Source organism: Pleurodeles waltl, chromosome 4_1 (assembly GCF_031143425.1).
Source record: "Pleurodeles waltl isolate 20211129_DDA chromosome 4_1, aPleWal1.hap1.20221129, whole genome shotgun sequence".
Taxonomy (NCBI): Eukaryota; Metazoa; Chordata; class Amphibia; order Caudata; family Salamandridae; genus Pleurodeles; species Pleurodeles waltl.
The window spans coordinates 328,571,764-328,597,322 of NC_090442.1; the positions used below are offsets into that span (position 1 = coordinate 328,571,764).

At 44.9% G+C, this 25,559-nt stretch overlaps 1 protein-coding gene across 1 annotated transcript in view; it reads right to left on the bottom strand.

The window, feature by feature from the left end:
- Nucleotides 1-25,559, bottom strand: part of VWF (von Willebrand factor) — a 1,017,342-nt gene that overhangs the window by 405,309 nt on the left and 586,474 nt on the right. Inside the window, exons 26-27 of the mRNA XM_069228440.1 lie at nt 2,774-2,932; nt 1,855-1,990 (exon numbers count right to left, since the gene is read on the bottom strand). Of these exons, the coding sequence (XP_069084541.1) occupies nt 1,855-1,990; nt 2,774-2,932 (295 nt within the window). The remainder of the gene's footprint in view (nt 1-1,854; nt 1,991-2,773; nt 2,933-25,559) is intronic.

The following is a 25,559-nucleotide window of genomic DNA, read 5'->3' on the forward strand; positions in this document are numbered from 1 at the left end:
GGATGAGTGAATGGATAGGTGGATAGACGAGTGAAAGAATGGCAGAGTTCATTGAAATCTGAGTGGATGAACGGATGGAAGGATCAATTAATGAATGAAAGATTTTATTGAGGGATGTGTTAGACAAAGAATGAACGTATGGGTTGAAGAATATATGGATGCATGAATGCATAGATGATGTATGTTTGAAGGAATGGTGAAAGTTTGAATGGATGACTGAAGGTGAAGGTGAAATGGTGGATATCAGTGGGTAGATAGAAGGGTGAAAGGATGAATGGATAGATGCTTGGATGGAAGAGATAATGGAGCTTTTCTAAGGCAGATGGGGCTCACCAGCTTCATGCCATCTGCGCTTTGGATCAAAGTGGGGGGTATTTTTATTTTCTGGTTATCGCCTTGACCACTGGGGCAGGTGGAGGTGTGGATTTGGGGATGTTACAAACCCTGTTTTCACCCCACTTCTAAATCAACAGACCAGATTAAAGTGGCAGGGAGAGTTGTCTTCTGTTTTAATTATTGTATTTCTATATTATTATATAATACACCATTTTAAAAACTGCATCAAAAAGGGATTGGTGAGTACTATTGCCTCATTCATAGACACCTAGGGGCTAATTTATGAGAATGTGACACACTTCAGTGCAGTACTGCATCACAGCGAAAGGGCAGGAATGCACCATATTTAAGGGAATAAGGAGCTTTCCCGTACTTTCCCCAGCGCTGGCACACAATGAGCTGCTTAGCGCAAATTCAGGCACCCTTGCACCATGGAAGAAGTAAAAAGGAGAAATAAAGATATTTCTCCTCATTATGCCTCGCCTGAGAAAGCATATATTTTTGGCGCATTCCCAGGTCTACCACTTCTGGTAAGCCTGAGAATGCGAAAGAACCATGGAAATTGTGTGGGAACACCCACGCGATGCCCATGACTCCCCTTTCCAGGGCAGACTAAAGCAATGTAGCGATTTGCACTGCATTGCCTTACTCCAGATTTATAGAGCCACCCAGGCCCACGCAAAGTGGCCTTGCGTGGCTTCATAAATCACATGTAAGAAGTGCGTCACACATGTACCACGCTGTTTGGTGCATATAGGACGCAAACAAGCTCATAAATATGCCTTCGAGTGTCTCCACACTCAATGGATGACTCAACCTTCGCCAGGCCTCTGCGAGTTGGAGGACAGGCCTACTCTCGGCAGGGCAGTAGCTCAACTTCATTGGCTGCTGCTGAGCCCAGCCATCCCTTCTCACTCTCTTGTAAAATTACACAGAAGAACACATGGCCTTCTCTCAGTCTTACCGAGAACCTCTTCATTCAGTTCTGCTGCAATCTTTTTCATAAGGGAACGGGGACAGGGAGATAATATTCATGTTACATACGTACAGCTCTCCTGCAGTCTATCTCCAAGGTGGTCGACATGCCATGGTCGCTAAGCATGCATATGTCTACAGGGCACGCACAGAAGATAGATGTTATTTTTAAATGGAAGGGGAAAAAGAGTACTTTCTTGAATGTGCAACATGTGTCCTACGTGTGTGCGCCCTGAAGGCACAATCCATGCGTGCCTCGCCTTTAATGCAGCTGTGTTAATTAATGGGGTCTGACTCATGCAACTGCAATGAGATGGGCTTTTCCATAACATGGCCTTGTGACTCACGCCTGGAAGGGCCTCACTGAGGCAGAACCTGCAAAATCTGACCTTTTTTTCTTTGAAACGAGACACACTGAATAATGTTATTAAAGACCCAGCAACGTGAGATTTTTCTTCGACATAAACACCATAAAGAAACGCCCGTGGTCCCATTTCGGTGCCAGTAAGTGCGAAGGGCGCACGACGGAACGGTGTACCTTACCAAGACTGACAACGTGCCAAGTCGTCTCTGTTCAAGACAATTCTCTTCCCATGGGCAATCTTCCGGCCGTCCACGTGGCAAACCGGGCACTCGCTGGGGTCGACGCATGTCTGAGATGCTTCGTTAAGTATTTTCCCTGTGTTACAACAACAAAAATGTTAGAAGCAGCCAAACATGTCGAGGCTGACCACTTAAACGCAGCTGTGCTTTGAACACTTGGGAAAGATGAATGAAATGTTGATCTGTTTGGCAAACACTGTCGAAACCACTGAAGTTTAAAGATGTTTTTTCTCAGCGTGGTAATTGTACTCGTATGGCTTATACAAGGAAGAATTCCCTTTCGACTATTACCGTTGCCTTTTTACACATTATGTTTTGGCGACGGGGCCATCTGGGATCTGTCGAACAAAGGACCAGAAGAAACGAAGATTCATTACAGACACCCTCTTGGTGGACTACACAGGAGCGACCCCACATGCCCTTCTGCTACTTTCTGTCAGAATGGAAAAATACTGCACTACTTACATTGATTTAAGATGATAGGTCGGGAATTCCCAGTCCATGAATTAGAATATAAACAGTACTGTACAATTTATTCATTTATAGTTTGTGTGGTCTCAAGCCAGAATTACCAGCTTTGACAAGTATCTGCAACAGATGTCCATTTCATTAAGAAAGACAGTGCAATCAGTCAGCCCTCTATTACAAGGTTTATGTTCTTAGAAAATTACTGAGGTATTTGTTTAGGTGTGTTAAGTAGTTAAACATTTTCATTTTGTTATTTACAATGATCACCAGTTTAACACAAATCTCTTTGGTGCCTAGCACAGCGCTTGCAACAGTTGTGTGGCTTGACTTTGTATTTTAGATGTTTAATAAGCACAACAACAATGTGGGTCTAGTGACAAACAGGGCTCACCGGGCTGACAGTAGGCGTGGCAGCCTTCTAAACACTTGAGAGGGCAATCCATAGGTTCAGGGTGTTGGCACGTCACAGGGCACGCTGGTGCGCAGCTGTTGTACCGCCATTCACAGATGGAGTCCAACTTTGGTTCATTCTTTTCTTCACAACTTATTGCTGTAAGGTAGAAAAACATAACATTTTGGGTGCATGCTTGTGAAATGAGCATTGATATATTTTGTTATGCTTGTAACTCGCACGCTGTGTCTGGTTGTGATGGATTTGTTTTGGTCTCAGCCTTTATCAAATCTGACAAACTATGGGCCAGATTTAAGAAGCCCCTAGCGCCACCTTGTATCACATTATCCTCATTTTGTTCACAATAATGTGGGGTTGGTTTAGCTAAAACGCTGTGCCATACTCACAGAGTGGCACAATGCATGCATTGCGCCACTTTGTAAACCATTGCGTCACATTATGCATGCACCAGACATAATGTATGCAAGGGGGGCATTCTGGAATTAGGAGGCCCAGAAAAATGGCACTGTGGAACCTATGAGATTCCACTGTGCCACTTTTAGTGTAATTTTTAACTCCTGACGCTCCCATTGTTTTCAATGGGCCTCCTTTCACTTTGCAGGATTAGCGTCAACATTTTTGGCACTATCCCTGCAAAGCTCCAAACTAGCATCAAAGGTTTTGATGCTAGTTCCCTAACATGTGCTTTGGTGCGCCGTATCATAAATACGGTGCACACATGATGGCGTTGGGGGGTGCAATGGTGCACAAAAAAAGTGGTGCATCATGACTTGATGGGCTAATTTTCATAAATCTGTCCCTATATGTTTTTTCTTTCAGTGTCCAACAGGTGATACATTCAGATCAGATATTGCCTCATAGAAAGGACTCTTGTTCCTACAATCAATTCAGAGAGTGCAATTTAGAATTGAGTTACTCGCTCATAGATATTTACAAGTAGACTGCTAATCCTGTTTCTGGTGCAAACAGAAGTTTGCACCTTTAATTGAATTAATGTCAGATGCAAATTGCACCCAAAACAGATACCTGCCCATCAAAACTCTGCAGGGCAAAACGCAGAAAAGATCAGTTTAGGGACATCATACTGTTTCAAAACTGTGTAATTTATCATTCTGAGCAGTGCAACTCAGAATCAGACGCAAAGTGGACACTTGCTAAACAGTGTTACAAAGTGTAATTAGCAGGTATGCATTCTGCACCTACTATTTGCACACCCCTGATAATTATTCCCATAGTTTGCAAAATAGAATTCATCAGCTCACGTGGATATCATAAAGTGTAGTTTTATACATACATCTAAATTTGACAATGAAGAGCCCACCCACCTGCATATATATTCATTGAGCAAATTAAGCTCTGTCATTCACACGTACAGTGTTCAAAAGTGGATTCACTCCCTCAGACGTTAGTCGAAGTTGGGGAAAGGGCAGTTCGTCACTCACACGTTGTTCCACACATGTTCAAAACGGTCCACCAATACACATCCATCCACTCTAGAGAAGAGGATGACTCACCACTGAGATTCGCACTCTCAAACACATCCAGACTGGGAAAAACAGAGCCACATCTTACTATAACCTCATGTCTCAAAGTATGCCTCAATAATGTTACATACATTTGTTGCAAGATGGCTCCCCTATTACATAAAATATTAAAGCTCAACTGAAAAGACACACCGCATAAAATTCTTCTTTTCACTTTATTTGATATCTCATATAATAGTGCGACCAACCCTGGCAGATCCCAAGTCTAACTCCCAGCGCTCTTTAACGTCTGCCTAACGTTCTCATTCCTATGTTGCTTGGTGACAAGTTGCTAAGCTACCTGTACATGAACCTGACATTAATAATAATAATATGCAACATTAGCCACTTTTAGTTATTCATATCAGATGAGGAATCTCCATGTTGGCAGTGGCTTGATGCATTTATCTGGAGAGATAATAAATTAGTGTTATTCATATTATTTCTTTTTGGAAAGTCTGATCTCCTTTAAAGCAAACAATGCTGAATGGAATTGCACCAAACCTGGCATGAAGAGTTTATTTCAAATATATATTTACAGTTCATTAAGAAATTATTCACAGATACGGTCCCAAGAACGACCACCGGGCAACAACTAGTGGAAAATATTAAAACCTCTTTGGAGGAGAGAATATTTCTACCCACTATTTGTTCCATAAGTGACAATTTCGGACTTACCCAAGGGACATCTTTGACTGGACATAACTCAAAAAATATGGCAGCCACCATTATGCGATACAGCGAGTTTCTGAACATCTGCAAATCCTGTGCTACAGAAAACAAATAGGCAGGAAGAGGCTAAAAGGGCTTTCATCCACTCAATGTGGGCACAAAGCAACAAGTGACCACGGAGAGGATATAGGAAGATTTTAGAGAAATGGACAGTAACCTAGAAAATACCCAGTATTGTTTGAAAGATTTGCTAATCCACATGAAGCACTCATAGATAACACGTCCATCCATTTGAAGTGTGCATTGTCCAAGATTATGCACAGGTCCATCCCTAAAGGAAAATAATGTGGAAATGAGTATAATATGGTCGTGTGATGGATCTGACTATAGAAAGTATGTGTTGAGGGGTTAGTGCACATTCTTTTTTTGGTCAGAGTTCTAAAGCTGTATCTGTGGATCCTAAGGAACTGCTTAGGTTCCATGACTTCACGAAATAGAAATTGCCCTCTCCTTGTAACCACAGATTTACAAATGTAACTAAAATGGAATAGAGTGTACACTGGTGGTTTGACAATCAACCACAGGTTATACCCTGAACTTTTAGTTCATTGTGCATGGCTGGCAGCTCTGTACATTAGATTTCAAGTCTTTGGTCTAAGTCCATGCCTTTTCGTACATGGCAAAAATCAAGGGCACAGGGGCAGTGTACAGTGAGCAGATCAGGCACGTTGTGAGAAAGTCATCCTTTGGGCATGATCACACCCAAACATTTTGACTGACAATGCTGGGTACTGACTCTGACTGTGCCTTGGGCACTGATAACCAGTCCCAGGGCCAGTGTTGTGTGTAAAATGGTGTATGCAAATCAGGCATAATTATAATTGCCTCTGATAACCTGCCTATAAGTAACTAGTATATGGTAGGGCATGTAGGTCTAGAGACACCAGTTTAGTTAGGGCACCCATGGATAGGCCTCTGTGGTCTCTGGAGTCTCTGGAGTCACTGTAAAATCAGGCCTGCCTTAAAATGAACCCCAAATTGGACTTTGGAATTAAAAGTATCCCCAAAGTCTTAAACTACCTTATTTTTACATATAAGCCACCGCTAAGGTCCGCCCTAGGTGATCCAAGGGTTGGGTGCAGTGTAAATATAAGGAGGGACTTTATAAAATATGTTTTATAAGCCCTGGTGAGGGCAAAACAGCTAAATTAGTTTTTCCCCATTGTAGTCCATTGGCTTCATAGGCTAACATTGGGAGGCTTTATTTCAAAATAATAAAGTCTCATTTCCGATAGAAAAAATATGTCATGTTTGATATCAAATTAAAAGTTAGAATAAATCCAACAACTTGCCAATGTCGGATTTATTATTATTAGTACAGAGAAAGAGTTTTAGAATCTTCCTGAAAGTTACCAAAATCAGCCCTGTAGTGCCCTTTCTTGATTGGTCAGCCTATGGCAGGCTGTGCCAAGCTATCTTAATGAGGTGTGAAGAGGTCTGGGCTGAAACAAAAGAAGCACCTGGTGGGAGGGGAACTGCTGCAGGAGATGGTAGAGCAGGAAAAGTGGTAGAGTGGCCAAACTGGTGTTCAAGGGAGGGGAAACCACCTGGGACAGAAACTAGACCTCCCCCATTTCCTTCTCTCCCATCCAGATGGGAGCCCCAGTAATTAGATTAGGAGAGGGGGCTACCAGAAGGTGGGCTCAGCCGGAAGTAACCTCCAAAGAAAGATTTTCTCCATGTTAGATATTCAAAGAATATGCTTTCTGGGTTTTTGTTTTTGCCATACTTCACAGAAAGTTATCACCCCAGTGAGTGGCAACCTGTACCCCATTTGTCAGGTATGCCCCCATGCTTGACAACCCAGGAACAAGGATAAATATGGCAGAACAGCCCAGCAAATCAGATCCTAGCTGGAAGAAGATACTGGAGAAGAAGGACTGCCCTGCTGAACCCCTGGTCTGCACCTGAAGGACTCCACCCACAAGGACTGTACCAGCTGCACACTCTGGGCTTCACCCCAAGAACGACTTTGCCTTGCTTCTGCAACTCCAGGAGTTGACTCCCTGTAAGCTACAAGTACAAAGAAGCTGATCAGAGTCAGATCCTGCAAGAAGAGCTCAGCTTGCCAGTGTCCAGTGGCCATTTCAGTATTCTGACCAGGTGTATTCTGGAAACTGTAGTTCCAACTTCCAAGAAGGAACTCAGAGCTTCTGGAACCTTGGATTAAGTTTGTGGACACTCCAAGGGTCCAAAATGGGCTCTGAATAAAGATCCAGAAGTATGGAGAAGTATGGAGCAACTTTGTGAAAAAGCTCCATAAGATGACTGACCCATAAAAGAGTCAAGCCGGCAACGTCTCATCACGAGCCGGCCTGAAGAGAAGCCTCACCCGATGACGAGAGAAAAAGCTCCAAAAAAGAGGTTTACTGTCTCATTACCAGCAAACTTGTGGGGAGGACCCCACAGCCATGGCAGTGGCATCCCCCCACCCTATTACAATGTTCTGATCGGCGGAAACATTGTAATAGAACGTTCCCACCGGTCAGAGCGTTCCCAGCAGGAACAGTGCTACAAGATAGTACTCGGGTCCCTTAAAGGAGCTAAGTGCTATCTCGTAGCATAGAGGGGGCGGACCTGCGCCCTCAGAATGCGCACTGTCTGCAAAGCAGACAGTGCGCATTCTGAAGGTGCTGGGCAGGGGTCCACTGTGGCCCACAGCACACCCTCACTGCTAGCCTTTCTATGCTAGCGAAACCACCATGGCAAGCCTGGCGGAGAGGGAGGTACAACTCAGACCACCATCACCGTGTCAGAAACCACGTTCCCGGTGGGGACTGTGGCAGTGTGATCGTCAACAAGAGTGTAGCAGTCCTCGGACTGCCACACTCGTAATGAAGCCCTAAGTCAGAAGGTCACATTTTGACGGAGGCCTACCCCTCAATGTATCCGATTTGGGCTCCATTGTGGTCGGCCTCAGCTTTTGACTTTGGCCCAGTCAAGTGCCACCAAATGTCCCCGGTTGACGTTTTTTTGTTTTTGGGCACTACAAAGCATGTTTTCATATTTAATCTTTAAAAAATCATATCTCTGGTTCCCTACATTGGATTTTTGTCATTTTGGTGTAACTTTAAAAATAACAATATTTCTTATTTTTATAAATTGATGTTGGATTTTTATTGTGTGTTGTGTTTTACTCATTTACTGTGTTGTTGATCTTAACTGCTTTACACACCTGTCTCCTAGGTTAAGCCTAACTGCTTGTGGGTCAAGCTTCCAAGGGTTGAGCAAAGATTAATTTATTGAGACCTTGACTGTACCTAGTGTGGGATTGTGGCCTATTACTAAGTGTAGGTATCTACCTGCCCTTACTAATAATCCACTTTCCAACACACACCCAGCACAACAGCCTCCATTATGCCCAACCAAAGGCTGAGTGTCAAGTTTTGAGGCCAAAGGGGTTCGTTACACAAAATGTTTGGCCATACCTACCCCAAAAGCCTGTGAAGCATGGCCAATTTAATGGGCAGAACATTTCGCGGGCACAGACTTCACAGTTTATGGGGTTAGGCCATGAACTGCAGATTCTTTAAGATTAGGGATCAGCACAATGTCAAAGGCCATATATAGGCCCTCATTCTGACCTTGGCGGTCGGCGGAGAGGCGGCGGTCGGACCGCGAACAGACCGGCGGTCAAAAAAATGGCATTCTGACGGCGGCGGTCACCGCCGCGATCGACCGCCACTTCCCCACTCCGACCGCCACGGCGGTCATGACCGACGGGCTGGAGTCTGCGCACTCCGACCCGGCGGTCGACCCAAGACCGCCAACGGTATCATGACCCTGCTTACCGCCGCGGTTTCTGGCGGTCGGGAACCGCCATGCGAACCATGGTGGTAGGCACTATCGGGGCCAGGGAATTCCTTCCCTGGCACTGATAGGGGTCTCCCCCACCCCCCACTGCCCCCCCCGAGTCCTCCCCCCACACCCTCCACCCCCCTGCCACCCCCCAGAGGTGGTACGAACCTCCTCCCCACCCCCACCCCGACATGCACATACACGCATCCCGACATGCACACACCCCCAACATGCACATATACACACCCCCTACACACACACATACACAACGGGGACACATACCCGCACACATACATGCCGACATGCGCACCCGCCGAACTACACACATTGCCCATAGGCACAGCAGCACCCCCCGCCCGCATGCACGCACTCACACACCCCCTCTACACACTCACACGCACACCCCCATGCACGCACACACCACACAACACCCTCCCACCCCCTCCCCTCACGGACGATCAACTTACCCTGTGCGTTGGTCCTCCGGGAAGCGACAGGAGCCATGGGGAGGTGACCGCCAACAGAAGACCGCCAACAGAAGACCGCCACACAGAAATGTGGGTCGTAATTCTGTGGGCGGTGTTCTGCTGGCGTGGCGGTGGAGGTTGACCAGTCTCCACTTTCCCGCCGACCGCCAGTGTGGCTGCTGGCGGTTTTCCGGCGGAACGCTCCCAGCGGTCGGAATGCGCACAGCGGCATACCGCCGCGGTCGGCGGTCTCCACCGCGGCGGTAACTCGGCGGTCTTGCGAAAAGACCGCCAAGGTCAGAATGAGGGCCATAGTGGCTTATGGGGTCAAAAATGTTGATTGAGGGTCATGGTGGCGTAGAGTGATCGAAGGTTGGCCCATGTCCGCATAGCCTGGTGTGCATAAATAAAGGCCATATGTGAGAAATTGGGTTATTGAATGAGTGGGTGAAGCCCTTCCAATGCAACAACCACAATCCTTGTCAGGGTGAACCACAAAAAGTCACTGAATTAACCTGTGCTTAACTCTCTGGCAGCTTAGCACAAAAGCAGTCAGGCTTAACTTAGGGACAATGTGTAAAGTATATATGCAGCAGACAAACAGTAATAAAGTGAAAACACAACACAAGAAAAATCCCACACTCATTTTAAAAAAGAGTGCATTATAATAAACTGTTTGATATCAAAACCTCAACAATACAATCAGAAGAACTGGAGATATGCAATTTCAAAGTTTTAAAGTAAGTATGCCACCTAAAAGAACAAAAAGCCAGCTATGGTTATCTGGTCGTGCCTGCCCTGGACACAGTCACACGTTCAGGCCGATTGCAATGGAGTGCAGGCCAGATAAAGAGAACAGGTTAGTCCTACTGAGGGTTGTATCTTATTTCCTTAATGCAGGGTGTTGCGTTGTGCTGCATTGGTTCACTAAGGCTGCTGATCAGGGGCTTCCAGGTGCTGCAATGGGAGGTCTTGTGTTGTGCTATGTTGAGTTGTGTCACACTATGTCAGTTTTGAGGGATCCCACAGGGGGCCAGGAGGAGCCATTCAAGGGTCCAAGACCTAGGGGGCACCTCATTGGGATCAGAACTCACTCTAGAAGAGGCCTGCAACAGTGCACAGGCAAGTCCAATTGATTTTGGGCAGCTAGGCAGATGAAAGATAGGTCTCTGGAGCTTGTTCTGTCCCTATAGTTCAGAACAGAAGGCCAGTCATCTAGCCTTTGGATTCACTCTCGTGGGTCTGGGTTCAAGGAGCAGTTCTATTCTTCTTTCTTCAGGCAGCAGGGCAGTCCTTCTTGCTGCAGGAAAGTCTTCCAGCAGGAGAGCAGTAGAGCTGTCCTTCTTCTGAATCTTCCATCACATCAGAAGTGATCTGAAGAGTAGGTATGAGGGTTCTACTTTTATAAACGATGCTCGCTTTGAAATGGGAGATGTAATTGGTGTTTTTTTTTACCACAAAGGAGCTTGAAATTTCTTGCCTCCCTACCATGGTCCCAACCTGTCTGCAGTCACAACATGCTAGTCAGAAACTATTTGTGTGTGAGCAGAGGCAGTGTCTATAAAGTGCAAGTGTGAAAGGTGACAGCGCTGAGCCACTCATCAAGTCAGAATGGCCCATCCTGCCAACAGCCAGGCCCTCTACTGTGGTACTGTCTGGGAGGAATACACAAAGGCCAAATGCCATCTACACCTAGTCATGTGACCCAGGAAACAGGCTGCGGGCACCAAATGGTTAGGAGAAGAAAATACTAACAGTCGAATGTTCAAAATTGTAACATAAAATCCGACTTTACCAATAAAGTTACACTATCTTCTGCTACGTCCTTCTCCACAGCAGCAAATCCTCATCACCAGGACCTCCGAACAATGGTATTTGGCCTTGTGAAGCCCTCTTCGGCCTGCAGCTACACTCTAGTGGGTGAACCAAGTTCCAGAAAAACTTCTAAATCTGAAGTTAGAAATTTTCACTGTGCTCAAAAACGACCAGTACTCCAAATACAATGACATCCTTTTGGCCTGCAAACTCAGCTTTTCCTGTCAGAGCTTTTCCCATCATCATCAACAGCATCACTGAGACTTCATCCAGTGGCTCCCCATCAACATTGACCTACACTGAGTTCCACTCTGGCACCTTGCCCCTCTGAAAGTCAACCTTCTCAAGAACCTTTTCTGAAATCTCTTTTAAGTCCAAAGGTAAGCCAAGACTGGATCCGATCCATCCCTTGTATCTGACCCACTCACCATCATGAATTGCTTCAACTTTTGATTTTGACCCGGTCTTGCGTGACCAGACACCTGGGGTGGGCACTTTGTTCTTTTAGGAGCTAGATTTCACTAAAAATGTAACAATTCTTAACTCCAGCTCTTCCAATTCAATTTTGTTTGTTTTGATGTAATTTTATTTATTAAAATGTACCCTATTTTTCTAAGTTAGTGTGGGATTTCCTTGAGTTGTGTTTTCACGTTATTACTGTTTGTGTGCATTATAATTAAATATAATACTCATTAAAATGTTGTGTTCATGAACTTAATATAATCTTGGAAGGACACAGACACCAAGTTATAAAGTTATAAAGTGGACATCCAATAGAGGATGATACAGAGGCCTGTATAGGTCACAAATAATTGAGGCTAAACTGGATTAGTTCCAACTAATAAGAAACAACAATCTTAAATTACTTTGGAGCAATTCCCAGTGGATTAAGAATCTACAGCAACACATAAAATGTGTTGAATGGAATGCTGCCAATAAATCTAATTACTGAAAATTACTCGGGATAGTAATCCAAACCATCACTCTTTTGCCCACCATACCACCTAAGTTTGGACCCAGCCATATGCAAATCACTCTTGACCCTGCTCCAATAGGAATAGTCCAGCGCCAAACCGCGACTGATGAACCCCAATCATTGGGCTGCTTATGTTCTGGTTTAGGGAGGACCTGGTCTGGTGGTTCGAGCTAGACTGGATAGAGCAGGACAGTGCCATGTCTACAAAGTTATGGTGTTGCTGCCATAGCTACTGATACATGGTGCTGCTGCCTTCTTCCCAAGCCCTGGTGCACAATTAAGCTGCCTTGCACCAGGCAAACACCTTTGCAGCATAGTTAAAAGGTGTGTGTGATGCGGCAGAGTGTCATTCCAGTACCAAATATCATGCTCACACATGTGTTTAAACTTTTCTTAGCGCACCACATACTCAAAGTTTAGAGAAGAAATATTTTTTCTCCTTGTGCATGCCTTATGGAGGTGTTTTTTCCACACAATGCCTTATCTTGAAATGTTACTAGCTAGAGTGTTGCATCAAAAACCATAAGCAATAGCTTGCGAACATCCATGTGCCACACATGGCAAGCCCTCTTTGTGGAAAGTAATGCACTGCAGCAAATAGCACCACTTTGTGTTACTTTTAGGCAGTTTTCCACTGAAAAGTAAATGACAAATCAACACTTTGTGCCAGCCTGCATCACCTTTGTTACCCTTGCTCCGGTGAAAAGTGTTGATAAGTCTACCCACGTGTGTCATAAACATAACTGCCTGCTTTGCTCCAGCAGAAGAACTGTTGCACAGATTGCATTAAGTAAGATTTGTGAGTGAAGACTAATAAATGGCAAGACCACAAGGCAATCTTCGTTTCAAGGATCATGCTGGAGTACTACTGTTAAAAGATATTTGAATATAAGAAATAAATTAAAGGTGTATTTGAAAATAATTCAGATGATAATAGAGTGTTTATATGGGTCGTTTTGTTCCCTGATATTATGAAAACCGGTGTAGTGATTAGGGCCCAGATGTAGCAAGGGGTTTTATCCATTCTGTGTCTATTGGAAAATAAGTTCGTACATATGGCCCTAGTTGTTTTATAACTCTTCAGATGGAGCCACTTTTTCTGAGCTGCTGCTTTAATCAAATGAAATACATTGTGGCCACATAAGGTACAGAACTCCATTACAATGATTTGAGAGTCTCTGAGAGATGTTTGTCCTCTAAACATGAAGTCTCTAAGAAAACTCTAATAAACTATACATACAACAGTATCAACCGAGTAGGCATTGGTTGGCGCTTTTGTGTTCACAAGTGATTAATCATAGTTTTCCTAGTTCTCTTTATCTACCGAACCAAACGTCTAATCAAAAGCTCGTGAAATATTTTATTCTAAATGAGAGATAGCCATCATAAGTGAAAGCACGTCACTTTTGGCAGCTAAAATGATGCACAGGGGAAGAGAAGAGATGTGGCCAGTACTTGAAATGGAAAAATAGAAGTGCAGGTACTCGGTATCAGAGTACCTGCTTGTTTCTGAGAAGTTCTGGTACTCTCCAATTAAAAGTATTACGCTTTTCTTGAAAAGAGCAGGTACTCTACCTCTCAAAATAAAAAAGTGCTGGTACTCAGTACCGGAGTGTACCGGCCCATTTAAAGCACTGGATGTGGCAGAATACTACATAGCACAACGTAGGCATTGCATCTTAAACACCATGGCATTTAGGGCCTGATTTAGAAGTCAGTGGAGGGATATCCCGTCTTCCGTATTTTGAAACCATTCTATCCTTAGGGGATCGTGATACAGCTCACGAGATATCTGTCACATTTGTGGTGGAGTACTCCCTCAACCTACTTCTAAATCAGGTCCTTAGTGTAGCACTTGCTTACTTCTTTTTGAGGGCCAGCACTTATTTTTCTGCCTCAAGCATTTACTGCGAGCAAAAGACACGTATGGGAAAGACGTAGGTAAAAACAAAATGAAAAAGCGTCACAATGGGAGAAAGAAGAAAGCTGCAAGAGTGTGCTGAAGGGGCAGGGAGTGGCTTTAAATGGATTGAAGAGGCCTGGGATGGCTTCAGGATTACGCTGCCTCAGTATTCTGTGTTCGCACACTCAATTGCAGCAGCCGCGCATTTAAGAGGAGGGCTTTGGGCACTGGCATGTTTTTATTTACAAATTAAGCACAGGTGTAGTACAGACCTTGCTAGCAGAGTAACTCTGTCCTTAATTAGAACATAGACTGAAGAAGGAGATACTTTTTTGCTTTTATTTCAGGTAAAATATAAACTATCCGAACATAAACTCATATCCAGCCATGAAACTATTGTTGCATCGTTGTAATCATTAGGGAGTGAAACTTCTATGTGTGTATTTGCAGCCTGGGGGAACCGATTTTACATTTTTGACAAATTGACAGTGATCGTTCAATAATTATACCCGGTTCATCTAACATCAAAGTCTCATTAAATAATGCCTTGCACATTTGCTCGGCATGATGATGCCTGTCCATTTGTAGGCCAGCGGCTTTAGATAACAAGAGTCAATATAATCTTCTTGGAAAATGTACAGAACGATTTTCTTATTCTAAATTCAGAGCCAAGCCCAAGTCAGTTGGCTACGATCCTGTCAGGGTAACAGGCAGCTGGCTGGACAAGAAAGTTTTCCTGTACTGTGAAAAAGTAACATGAAACTTACTATAAGCATGTTGACTTTGAGACCTTTATTCTAGGAAACAGTGCTAATGAGCACTTGTACAGCACAAAACAGGAAGCAGATGCAGCAAAGACACCCTTGCATCCCCAGAGAAACATTGGCCTTAATCATGCCATAGCTACAAAGTAAATATTGAGGAGATTACTATTATCTGAAAACCTGAATTTGTGCCATTTCTTTTTTTTTTTTTACTCAAGTCATTGGAAATACATGATTCTGTGCTATGTATCATATGTGATATTCTGCATTTTTATATATTTATCTGTCACTAAACTACAACCTATGATTGCACAGGGGCCCAATTCCCAATATTTGTTCAACTAAGTTCAGCTTGAGTGCGCATTTGAGTATTGGGTCCCTGTGCTTTCACATAATGTAAATGGCAATGCTGACCTGATTAAATTCAGATTTGTGATTCACAAAAAGTGGATTTTCAATTGTCAATAGAAGTACTCATACACACTTGTAAGTAAACCTTTTCCCTTGGACGGGGGCTGACACAAATAACTCATGTGTTTGTGAGTACCAACACATATTTTTACCAGGGGTGTAACATAAGCCTCTGGAGTCTCTGCATGCGCAAGGAGACCGCTCAAGCCTTCAGTGGGTACCCACTCAGGCCAAGGTCAAAATAACATGTAGGAGGTGTGGGACACTACAGGGCCCCCCTTACGTTTTGCAAGGGGGCCCATCATTTTGCGTTACGCCACTGATTTTCACTGCCCATTTCAATCATCAACACTGTTGGTTATTTACTAGTATCAAGTGCAGATGAAATTGGGTGCAATGTAGGGGAAGCTGTTTCTCTAGTGGGAAAAAAGTTTGACGTTGAGGAAAACGTTTTAAAGTGAAAATGTACTATTTTATGGTATTTAAACATGCATAATTATACATGAATAACAAATACATATGGGAAAATGACCTTGCTTGTGAATGACTTCCCTTCCCCTCAGGGTGCCATGCCAACCTCACACTGCCTACAGGTATAGATAAGTCACCCCTCTAGCAGGCCTTACAGCCCTAAGGCAGGGTGCACTATACCATAGGTGAGGGCATAAGTGCATGAGCACCATGCCCCTACAGTGTCTAAGCAAAACCTTAGATATTGTAAGTGCAGGGTAGCCATAAGAGTATATGGTCTGGGAGTCTGTCATGCACGAACTCCACAGCACCATAATGGCTACACTGAAAACTGTGAAGTTTGGTATCAAACTTCTCAGCACAATAAGTGCCTTTGTCACTCTGTGGCTAATAACAAAGCCTGTACTGGGTGGAGGTGCTTCTCACCTCCCCCTGCAGGAACTGTAACACCTGGCGGTGAGCCTCAAAGGCTCACCCCCTTTGTTACATCACCCCAGGGCACTCCAGCTAGTGGAGTTGCCCGCCCCCTCCGGCCACGGCCCCACTTTTGGCGGCAAGGACGGAAGAGATAATGAGAAAAACAAGGAGGAGTCACTGGCCAGTCAGGACAGCCCCTAAGGTGTCCTGAGCTGAGGTGACTCAGACTTTTAGAAATCCTCCATCTTGTAGAAGGAGGATTCCCCCAATAGGAATAGGGATGTGCCCCCCTCCCCTCAGGGAGGAGGCACAAAGAGGGTGTACCCACCCTCAAGGACAGTAGCCATTGGCTACTGCCCTCCCAGACCTAAACACACCCCTAAATTCAGTATTTAGGGGCTCCCCAGAACCTAGGAACTCAGATTCCTGCAACTTACGAAGAAGAGGACTGCTGAGCTGAAAAACCCCTGCAGAGAAGAAAAAGACACCAATGCTTTGGCCCCAGTCCTACCGGCCTGTCTCCCTCCTTCAGAAGAAACCTGCTCCAGCGACGCTTTCCCCAGGACCAGCGACCTCTGAATCCTCAGAGGACTGCCCTGCTTCCAAAAGACCAAGAAACTCCTGAGGACAGCGGCCCTGTTCAACAAAGACTGCAACTTTGTTTCCAGAGGAGCAGATTTAAAGACCCCTGCAATCCCCGCAAGAAGCGTGAGACTTGCAACACTGCACCCGGCGACCCCGACTCGACTGGTGAAGAAACAACGCTACAGGGAGGACCCCCAGGCGACTCCAAGACTGTGAGTAACCAAAGTTGTCCCCCCTCAGCCCCCACAGCGACGCCTGCAGAGGGAATCCCGAGGCTCCCCCTGACCGCGAGTGCCTGACTCAAAAATCCCGACGGCTGGAAAAGACCCTGCACCCGCAGCCCCCAGCACCTGAAGGATCGGAACTCCAGTGCAGGAGTGACCCCCAGGAGGCCCTCTCCCTTGCCCAGGTGGTGGCTACCCCGAGGAGCCCCCCCCCCCCCTTGCCTGCCTGCACCGCTGAAGAGACCCCTTGGTCTCCCATTGATTTCTATTACAAACCCAACGCTTGTTTGCACACTGCACCCGGCCGCCCCTCGCGCTGCTGAGGGTGTACTTTCTGTGTGGACTTGTGTCCCCCCCGGTGCCCTACAAAACCCCCCTGGTCTGCCCTCCGAAGACGCGGGTACTTACCTGCTGGCAGACTAGAACCGGGGCACCCCCTTCTCCAATGAAGCCTATGTGTTTTGGGCACCACTTTGAACTCTGCACCTGACCGGCCCTGAGCTGCTGGTGTGGTGACTTTGGGGTTGCTCTGAACCCCCAACGGTGGGCTACCTTGGACCCCAATTTGAACCCCGTAGGTGGTTTACTTACCTGCAAGAACTAACATTACTTTACCTCCCCCAGGAACTGTTGAAAATTGCAGTGTCCACTTTTGAAATAGCTATATGTGTTTTACGTAAAAAGTATATATGCTATTGTGATTATTCAAAGTTCCTAAAGTACTTACCTGCAATACCTTTCAAATGAGATATTACATGTAGAATTTGAACCTGTGGTTCTTAAAATAAACTAAGAAAATATATTTTTCTATAACAAAACCTATTGGCCTGGATTTGTCTCTGAGTGTGTGTTCCACATTTATTGCCTGTGTGTATGTACAACAAATGCTTAACACTACTCCTTTGATAAGCCTATTGCTCGACCACACTACCACAAAATAGAGCATTAGTATTATCTCTTTTTGCCACCATCTTACCTCTAAGGGGAACTCTTGGACTCTGTGCATACTATTCCTTACTTTGAAATAGTGCATACAAAGCCAACTTCCTACACTCCCCCTGACCGCGACTGCCTGCTTCAAAGACCCGACACCTGGTAAAGACTCTGCACCCACAGCCCCCAGGACCTGAAGGATCCGACCTCCAGTGCAGGAGCGACCCCCAGGTGGCCCTCTCCCTTGCCCAGGTGGTGGCTAGCCCGAGGAGCCCACCCCTTGCCTGCCTGCATTGCTGAAGAGACCCCTTGGTCTCCCATTGATTTCTATTGCGAACCCGACGCTTGTTTGCACACTGCACCCGGCCGCCCCCGTGCAGCTGAGGGTGTACTTTTTGTGCTGGCTTGTGTCCCCCCCGGTGCCCTACAAAACCCCCCTAGTCTGCCCTCCGAAGACACGGGTACTTACCTGCTGGCAGACTGGAACCGGGGCACCCCCTTCTCCATTGAAGCCTATGCGTTTTGGGCACCACTCTGACCTCTGCACCTGACCGGCCCTGAGCTGCTGGTGTGGTAACTTTGGGGTTGCTCTGAACCCCCAACGGTGGGCTACCTTGGAACCAAACTTGAACCCCGTAGGTGGTTTACTTACCTGCAAAAACTAACAAACACTTACCTCCCCCAGGAACTGTTGAAAATTGCACTGTCTAGTTTTAAAATAGCTACATGTCATTTGTGTGAAAACTGTATATGTTATTTTGCTAATTCAAAGTTACTAAAGTTCCTAAGTGAAGTACCTTTCATTTAAAGCATTACTTGTAAATCTTGAACCTGTGGTTCTTAAAATAAACTAAGAAAATATATTTTTCTATACAAAAACCTATTGGCCTGGAATTGTCTCTGAGTGTGTGTTCCTCATTTATTGCTTGTGTGTGTACAACAAATGCTTAACACTACCCTCTGATAAGCCTACTGCTCGACCACACTACTACAAAATAGAGCATTAGAATTATCTCTTTTTGCCACTATCTTACCTCTAAGGGGAACCCTTGGACTCTGTGCATGCTATTTCTTACTTTGAAATAGTACATACAGAGCCAGCTTCCTACAGATATTTTGTAGGTTTGAATAAGATAAAAATGGCAATAATCCAATTGATGAGGCTTAAAATACTTAACTTGATATTGTTGTCAGAATCAGAATCATTTTGAAAGAAAAATAGTGTAGGCGCTTCACCTTGGGTGAATACGGTAACTCCCTGTATGAGCTCTCGACAAGCGAGCCTATGGAATGGTATCTTTGTTGCAGTTAAGCTTCCCTCCCTGTGCCCGGAGAAGAAATTCTGGTGAGGGCGTGCGGGACTACAGGGAGGATGGAAGGAATGAGGGCTCCTTTTGTTGCACCCTGCCCCAGACTCATCAGCTCAGGTGAGTTATGGGTGCTGGGGGTAGAGGAGATTTCCCAGAGGTAGGGAGACGAAGTGCGTTGCCACGACCCGGGAACCAACTTCTGCCTGGCTCAGACAAGCCACGGGTGCTGCTACAGCGGGAGGGATGCCTCATTTACCACATGGATGTGGCTTTCCTGGGGCCCTAGAGCCCTGGTGCGACCGCTGAGGGACTTCTTCCAGTTGGAGCGGACTGGCTCTGAGTCCATTGAAGGCTCAATTGCACGTTGGCAGTCTCAGTCATGGTGCTGGACTGCCCTGTTGACCTGGAAATGTGGGGGGTGCAGTAATAAAGGGATTCCCAAAGTGAGCGTCGGCTCCTTGGGTAGATTGGAAGATCAAGCAGATCAGCAAAGGAAGTCTCTGCGGTTCCTGGAAACGGCAGGTCAGGGCTGATTTGACTGTGCTGAATGCAGCTCGTGGCAAAGCAGGACCTGCAAACCAGGCCCTGGAGACACCCTGGTGTTGCTTGGGGTGATGTTCTGCTGGGCAGATGTCAGTGGGCAGAGGCCAGTAGACAGGTGGAACTTAGCTACACTGGTATCAGTTCCTGAAAACAGTCAAACACAGTGAGCTGACAGTCCTTCTGACATGGCAGCCTTTACTCCAGCAGGGTTCCCTGTTGTGGGTCAATTTTCGTTAGTCACTTGGGCACAGTGATAGCTTAGTGTCGGCTTGCGGCCTGTGCCGTTTTAATCAGTTATTATGCTCTGTTGTTTTTATTTTCTTAAAACTTTTAGTGGTATTGTTTTAATTCCAATATCAGCTGCTATTCTGCAAAAGCATCATTATTAGTGTTGTGGATGACATGCTTTGCATCATGTTCTCTTACTCAGAATCACAAGAACGGAATGTGAGGAACACAGAATAATATTTTGTATTGCCGGCCCTAAGCCTGCATAAACAGTCCAGCAATTAGGTACATACCCACGTCAGGCTTCTGTGCATGAACATAAATATGTCACCTATAAAAACATCTTGAAGGACAAAAGGCATCAGAGGGGGTTCCAGCCAGAATTTCCATCTATGCTGCATGCCGGGTTTCTGGCCGATTTCAACCTTTGAGTCTCCACCGATCCTGATCTGGAGACTGGCTGCCTGAACTTGTACCAAGGTAACGGGGGTGGGGTGTGCTTCTCATTGACACTGTATGGGCAGACTTGTCTTCCATCGCCATACTCTCGTTTAGGAGCTAGAGAATAGGCTTTTAGGTGGGAATTGTATACTCATGTTATGACAATATGTTGGGGTTGTTTATATTCACATCTCTAATGTTTCACAATCCTGATTTTGTTATTCCCCATTAGCCTAATCATTGCAGCTCATGCATTTTATCATAGATTGCAGTCTTTTCAATAAATGTATTGAAAACTATCCTGCAACTCTTTTCTTGCCTATGTTTTATGTAAGAGACTTATATGTGGAGAGAAAAGGGTAAGACTTGTTTCCACCACGATTTCACTGAGGGGTTTTCAGAGTCCAGGCAAGGCTGCCACAAATCACCTTTACTGGTTGAGTTTTGGTGAGGTGCTGCTAGTGAGCTGGAAAGTTTGAGCCGACAGCTGCTATTTGGTGTGGGAATGACTCAGTCGCCTACAATACAGAAGCGATGTCACCCCAAATCCAGCAGTCTCATCACTTGCGAGAGTCCATATGACATGGTGCCACCAGCAATGGTGTAGGTTAATTTTATAAGCCTTCTGAGTATCTCTGTCTCTCACACACTAAAGGTACCCTAAGTACCATTACACTGAGATGCTGATGGTCTTAGGGGCACTCCTCCTCAGCTAAATAGGGAGCACCTATCCAGGCTGTAGGTTGTTCAAGCATGAACCATAAAAGGACTCTTTTCCCTGTTGCTGTTCACAACCCTAACATATATTTCCACATATGGCAAATAATGTAAACATCAGGGATAACTGCAGACAACCCCCAGGGAGTTTCTTTAAGCCCATGGCTTAACAAAAGACGGAGGGATGTCACATTCATCGTGAGAGCCCTCGCTGCATATAGGACAGAACTATTCTATTCCTGAGTCAACTTTCCTGAAGTAGACGCACATACACATACATTTCATGCATACAGAATAGCAAAATCACCAAAACAGTAATGAGCTTACTAATATTTAGAGATACCTCTCTCATATCAAGAACATCAGAACCTGTTCAATGGCATTCTTCCACATGTAGTACAAAACATGAGATTAGGTTCTCTAAGCAGTGATGGACTAATATTTCTAACACTTAGCACATACATGCCACATCTTAATGTGTATGCTATGTAAGTAGCTGACATATGCACACTTTACAATGAGCTACTAGCAATATATAGATGAGTAACACATTTAATGATGCAGACTTTGAACACCATCCCAGAAAGGGCTGTTCCAGCTGTTCATCAGTTTGCCTTTCCAGGAATTAATCCACAAACAGTCCACTCAATAATGAGAAAAGCACCCACATAACCAGAGAAAATTCAATTCTGGATTGCACAAAAACAAACCAGCTGGAAGCAGTGTTTCCCCATATGGGACCCCAAGATAAACATAGAATTCTCACCATGTGCTTGCAGTTTTGCACGGTCCCCTCAATAGAAGACTGTAACACTTGGGGCTCAGTCTATGCCGCAATCTACACTACCACACATGGTACCCCAGCATTTGTCAATTTACTGAAAGTGTTAAAACAAACACAGGACCGTCCCAGCTCTGGATTTGGGGATGAAACTGTTGCACAATTTTGACACAGTGTCTTCAATTATTTTAAGTGACATTAAAAGGGAGGCAGTAGCATTGGCCATTCACCAATGGCTCAGAGAGGTTCCTCAGCAGGAATAGAAGCACAAGTTGCCAAACATTATTTCCAAAATCTATACTAGTTTAGGATGGGATAGTTAGGGGCCCAGATCAACTAAACCACAACTACAAAGTACCTCCCATAAGAAAGGTACAAAACAAGCACAAGAGGATTCTGGGGTAAACGAAAACAAAATAAAGACAGACGAAGTCAGAGAGGAGATTCTCCGCATCTGGAGATCTCTGAAAGAAGATATAATCTCTGAAATAGAGAAACTTTAAAAACTCCTGATAGATACCAATATACTGATACACGTCCCTCTTGTTCCTTTCAGGACACACCAGACAAGCAGAGTGAGAGACTGTGATGGTCTGAAACAACAAATGACTACATGAAGCTGAAAAAGGACTTACAATGTTCCTCAGAAGCTTATGTTAAAAAAGGACAAATTCACTCAACAAAAACCCCAATTTAAAAAGAAAAAGTGGGCTGCAATTTTGGTCAAAACTGCCAGCCATGCTGAGAACACTGTTGAAGAACAGTAACACTGCTAGACAGTGTGGAAGAAGTCACGATTTGTCACCAGAATCTTATTGATCATCTGGATGTGACAGCAACTAATGACTTTCTCATCATAGAGACAGTGGACAGGCACATCTCCCTACCCGACAGGGTTTAGGGATTAAATATCCAAATAGAGGGAGACATAAAGCTATTGAAGCAATATTCTGGGAAAATGTAAACTGTGATATTCTATTGGCAGAAAAAGATTGGCCACCTGAATTTGTCAGCAAGCTCCCACATGAGGAAGATGTCATTTTGCACGCCTTCTCAGTCCTGGTTCCAGACTCAGTAAAATAAGGCTATGCCACTGATTGGGCTCCAGCACAGGTTCCCACACTTTACCACAATTACGTGGGATGGGATAAAGAATCACCCTACTATATAATACCTATTAGATTTTCACCACAACCTCAAAATCCCATTAAGCACAGGGCAAAAGCTCCAGTGAGAGAGATTCTCACACAACATGAGTACCAGGGCGTAATTGAACCCTGTGTCTCTCAAATAAACAACACGTTATTCCCCGTTACCAAACCAGATCATTCATATAGAATAGTTTTAGATTATAGATACTTGAATGGTCACACACACACTCATGTGATCCAAAACGCGCACAGCACTAATTAACAATATGGTGCGCAAAAAGTACAAAACAACCTTGGATATCTCCAGTGGGTTTTTCTGGCAAAATCTAGTGCCTGAAAGTTGGGATCTTAGTGCCCTTAGCTAATTAGGCTCACAGCAGCACTTTTGTCATTTCCCACAAGGGTATAAGAACAGCCATGTGTTGTTTTCAGCCCGAGTAACATCACTACTACATGACATTGATCCTGAGGCATTGTCTTACGTGAGTGATATTTATCTCACAGATGACAGCCTCAACATACATCTGGCAAGGGTGGATCTGATCATGTTGGGATTCGCCTCCCAGGGCCACAAATTAAATTTCAGGAAAACTAAAGTTGCTTTCTTAGGTGTCCTCTTTCTGGGATACAAACTATCAGATGAAGGCAAGAGCCTGACCCTGCACTTTCTAAAAAAATGCGGTCAACTTCAACTCCCAAATACCAATTGCCAAATACTGTAAATGATAGAAATATCACGTATTTGGATAATAAATTGCATTTTAAAAATGGCAATCTTTTGGCCTCTTCAAAGAGTAATCTTTATGATCCAGACTTTGTGGAAGCTTAAGATATATCTATTATACCAAAAGTGTGAAAATTGCTTCCAGAAATTAACTGACACGTTTTTCTTATTGTTAGAGTTGTAGCTGTGTCTTGCCTATTATTATCCAAATGAATGGAAACTTGGAAAAGCAAGCTAGGGGTTTATAATACCCCTACCTTTCATGTTGTTAAGGAAGGAGGAATTCGGAAGTTCAATATTAGAAATCTCAGAGAAACAGCATCAGAAAATATTATCAAATTTTTGCTTCTATTCATTGTGCCTGAAACACAGCAAGAGCTAGAAGTCATACCAGTTACACTTTTCATGCACAAGAATTTGTCTTTGTCATTTACTGACATGCTCCCAATGAGCTGTAAGTCCAACATTTATAAAGATATATGAGGGAGATCTAGAGCAACTTAATGTACCCGGCTGAGAAGAGCACAGTTTTGCCAGATAACAATTAGACTGTTCCTAGTCTAAGAAACCCTCTTCATCCTTTAAAATGAACCAAGAACTACCCCTGCATTGATCCGAGCACACCTTTTATGAGAACATTTTCTTTTTGTACACAAGTCATCACCACAAGCAACAGCAGAGTTTATGTGACGCAATGGGGCGTTTGTTGGATGTGACACATTGCCACTCAAGCGACCATTATTATAAAACTGTGAGTTAGTTTCCAAAGGAGACCTTTCTCCGTGACCACTTTTACAGCTCCCAGCTTTAGCCTAGAGGGGATTTGCAATTGTCTGGATGCAGAGATAGATTTTTTGTATGCTTCTCATGGGAGAGTGGTAGGATGCACACCATCTAGTCCTTTAGAAGGAAAAGTATTCAACCACTCAAACACTAATCAAAATTGGTGTACTGCTCACAATGGCTAATGTGGCATTAACAATTAGCTATTCGGGCTGCATTCACTGCTCATAGCTAAGTAAGAAATCACCTCCTGAGGATCCTCCTTCAAAGAGTTTCCACTCTCAAAAGCCTCCATTTAAAACATTTGAACATATCTTTACTTTAGATAATGTTTTACAGGTGAATAATCAACAGTTATATGTGCCCATGTGTATGTTACGTGTCATGAGATTATGGAAAACATGAATGAATGCTGCATTGTAACTAACAAACAGTAATGTACCCTTTTTTAATTGTTGTTCTGAAAACCCTGCAACACGAGAGAGACGAGAGACGAGAGAGACGAGAGACGAGAGGAGCTCAGGCGTACGGCGTACGGCGCTGGTGCCGGGTGGCTCGCGTCGCGGTTGGCTCACTGCGAGTGCAAGTGTGAGCGCGAGGTGCGCGGCGTCCGGCGTCCAGCGCACACGGTCTGGGGGCACTCCCCGTGTTAACAGGAGAAAACAGCCGCGGGAAGCCGGGAAGCTGAGAAGCCGAGTGAGCACGGTCCGGGGTGCAGAAGCTGCTGGCAGGGGGAGCAGCTTCCGCGAGCAGGCGAGTGCGACCAGGGCTGCTGCCTGTTTTTCACCAGCGCCGTCACGGTGCGGACTACGGCGTGGTAAGCCAGTAAGCCAGTAAGCCAGAAGGCAGAAGCCAGAAGGCAGTAAGCCAGAAGGAGCACCAGAGGAGTACCGGAGTCCCAGAGCACGAGAGGAGCACTAGAGGGGTACCAGAGGAGCTTGGAGCTTGGAGTTGCTCCCCTGCCCTGCCCTGCCCTGCCATCACATGGACTAGGTGAAGCCAAGGAGATTATTAAACTAGTCAGAGGGAGCCAGAAGGAAGGCCGTCCCCCTGTGGACCTCCTGTGAC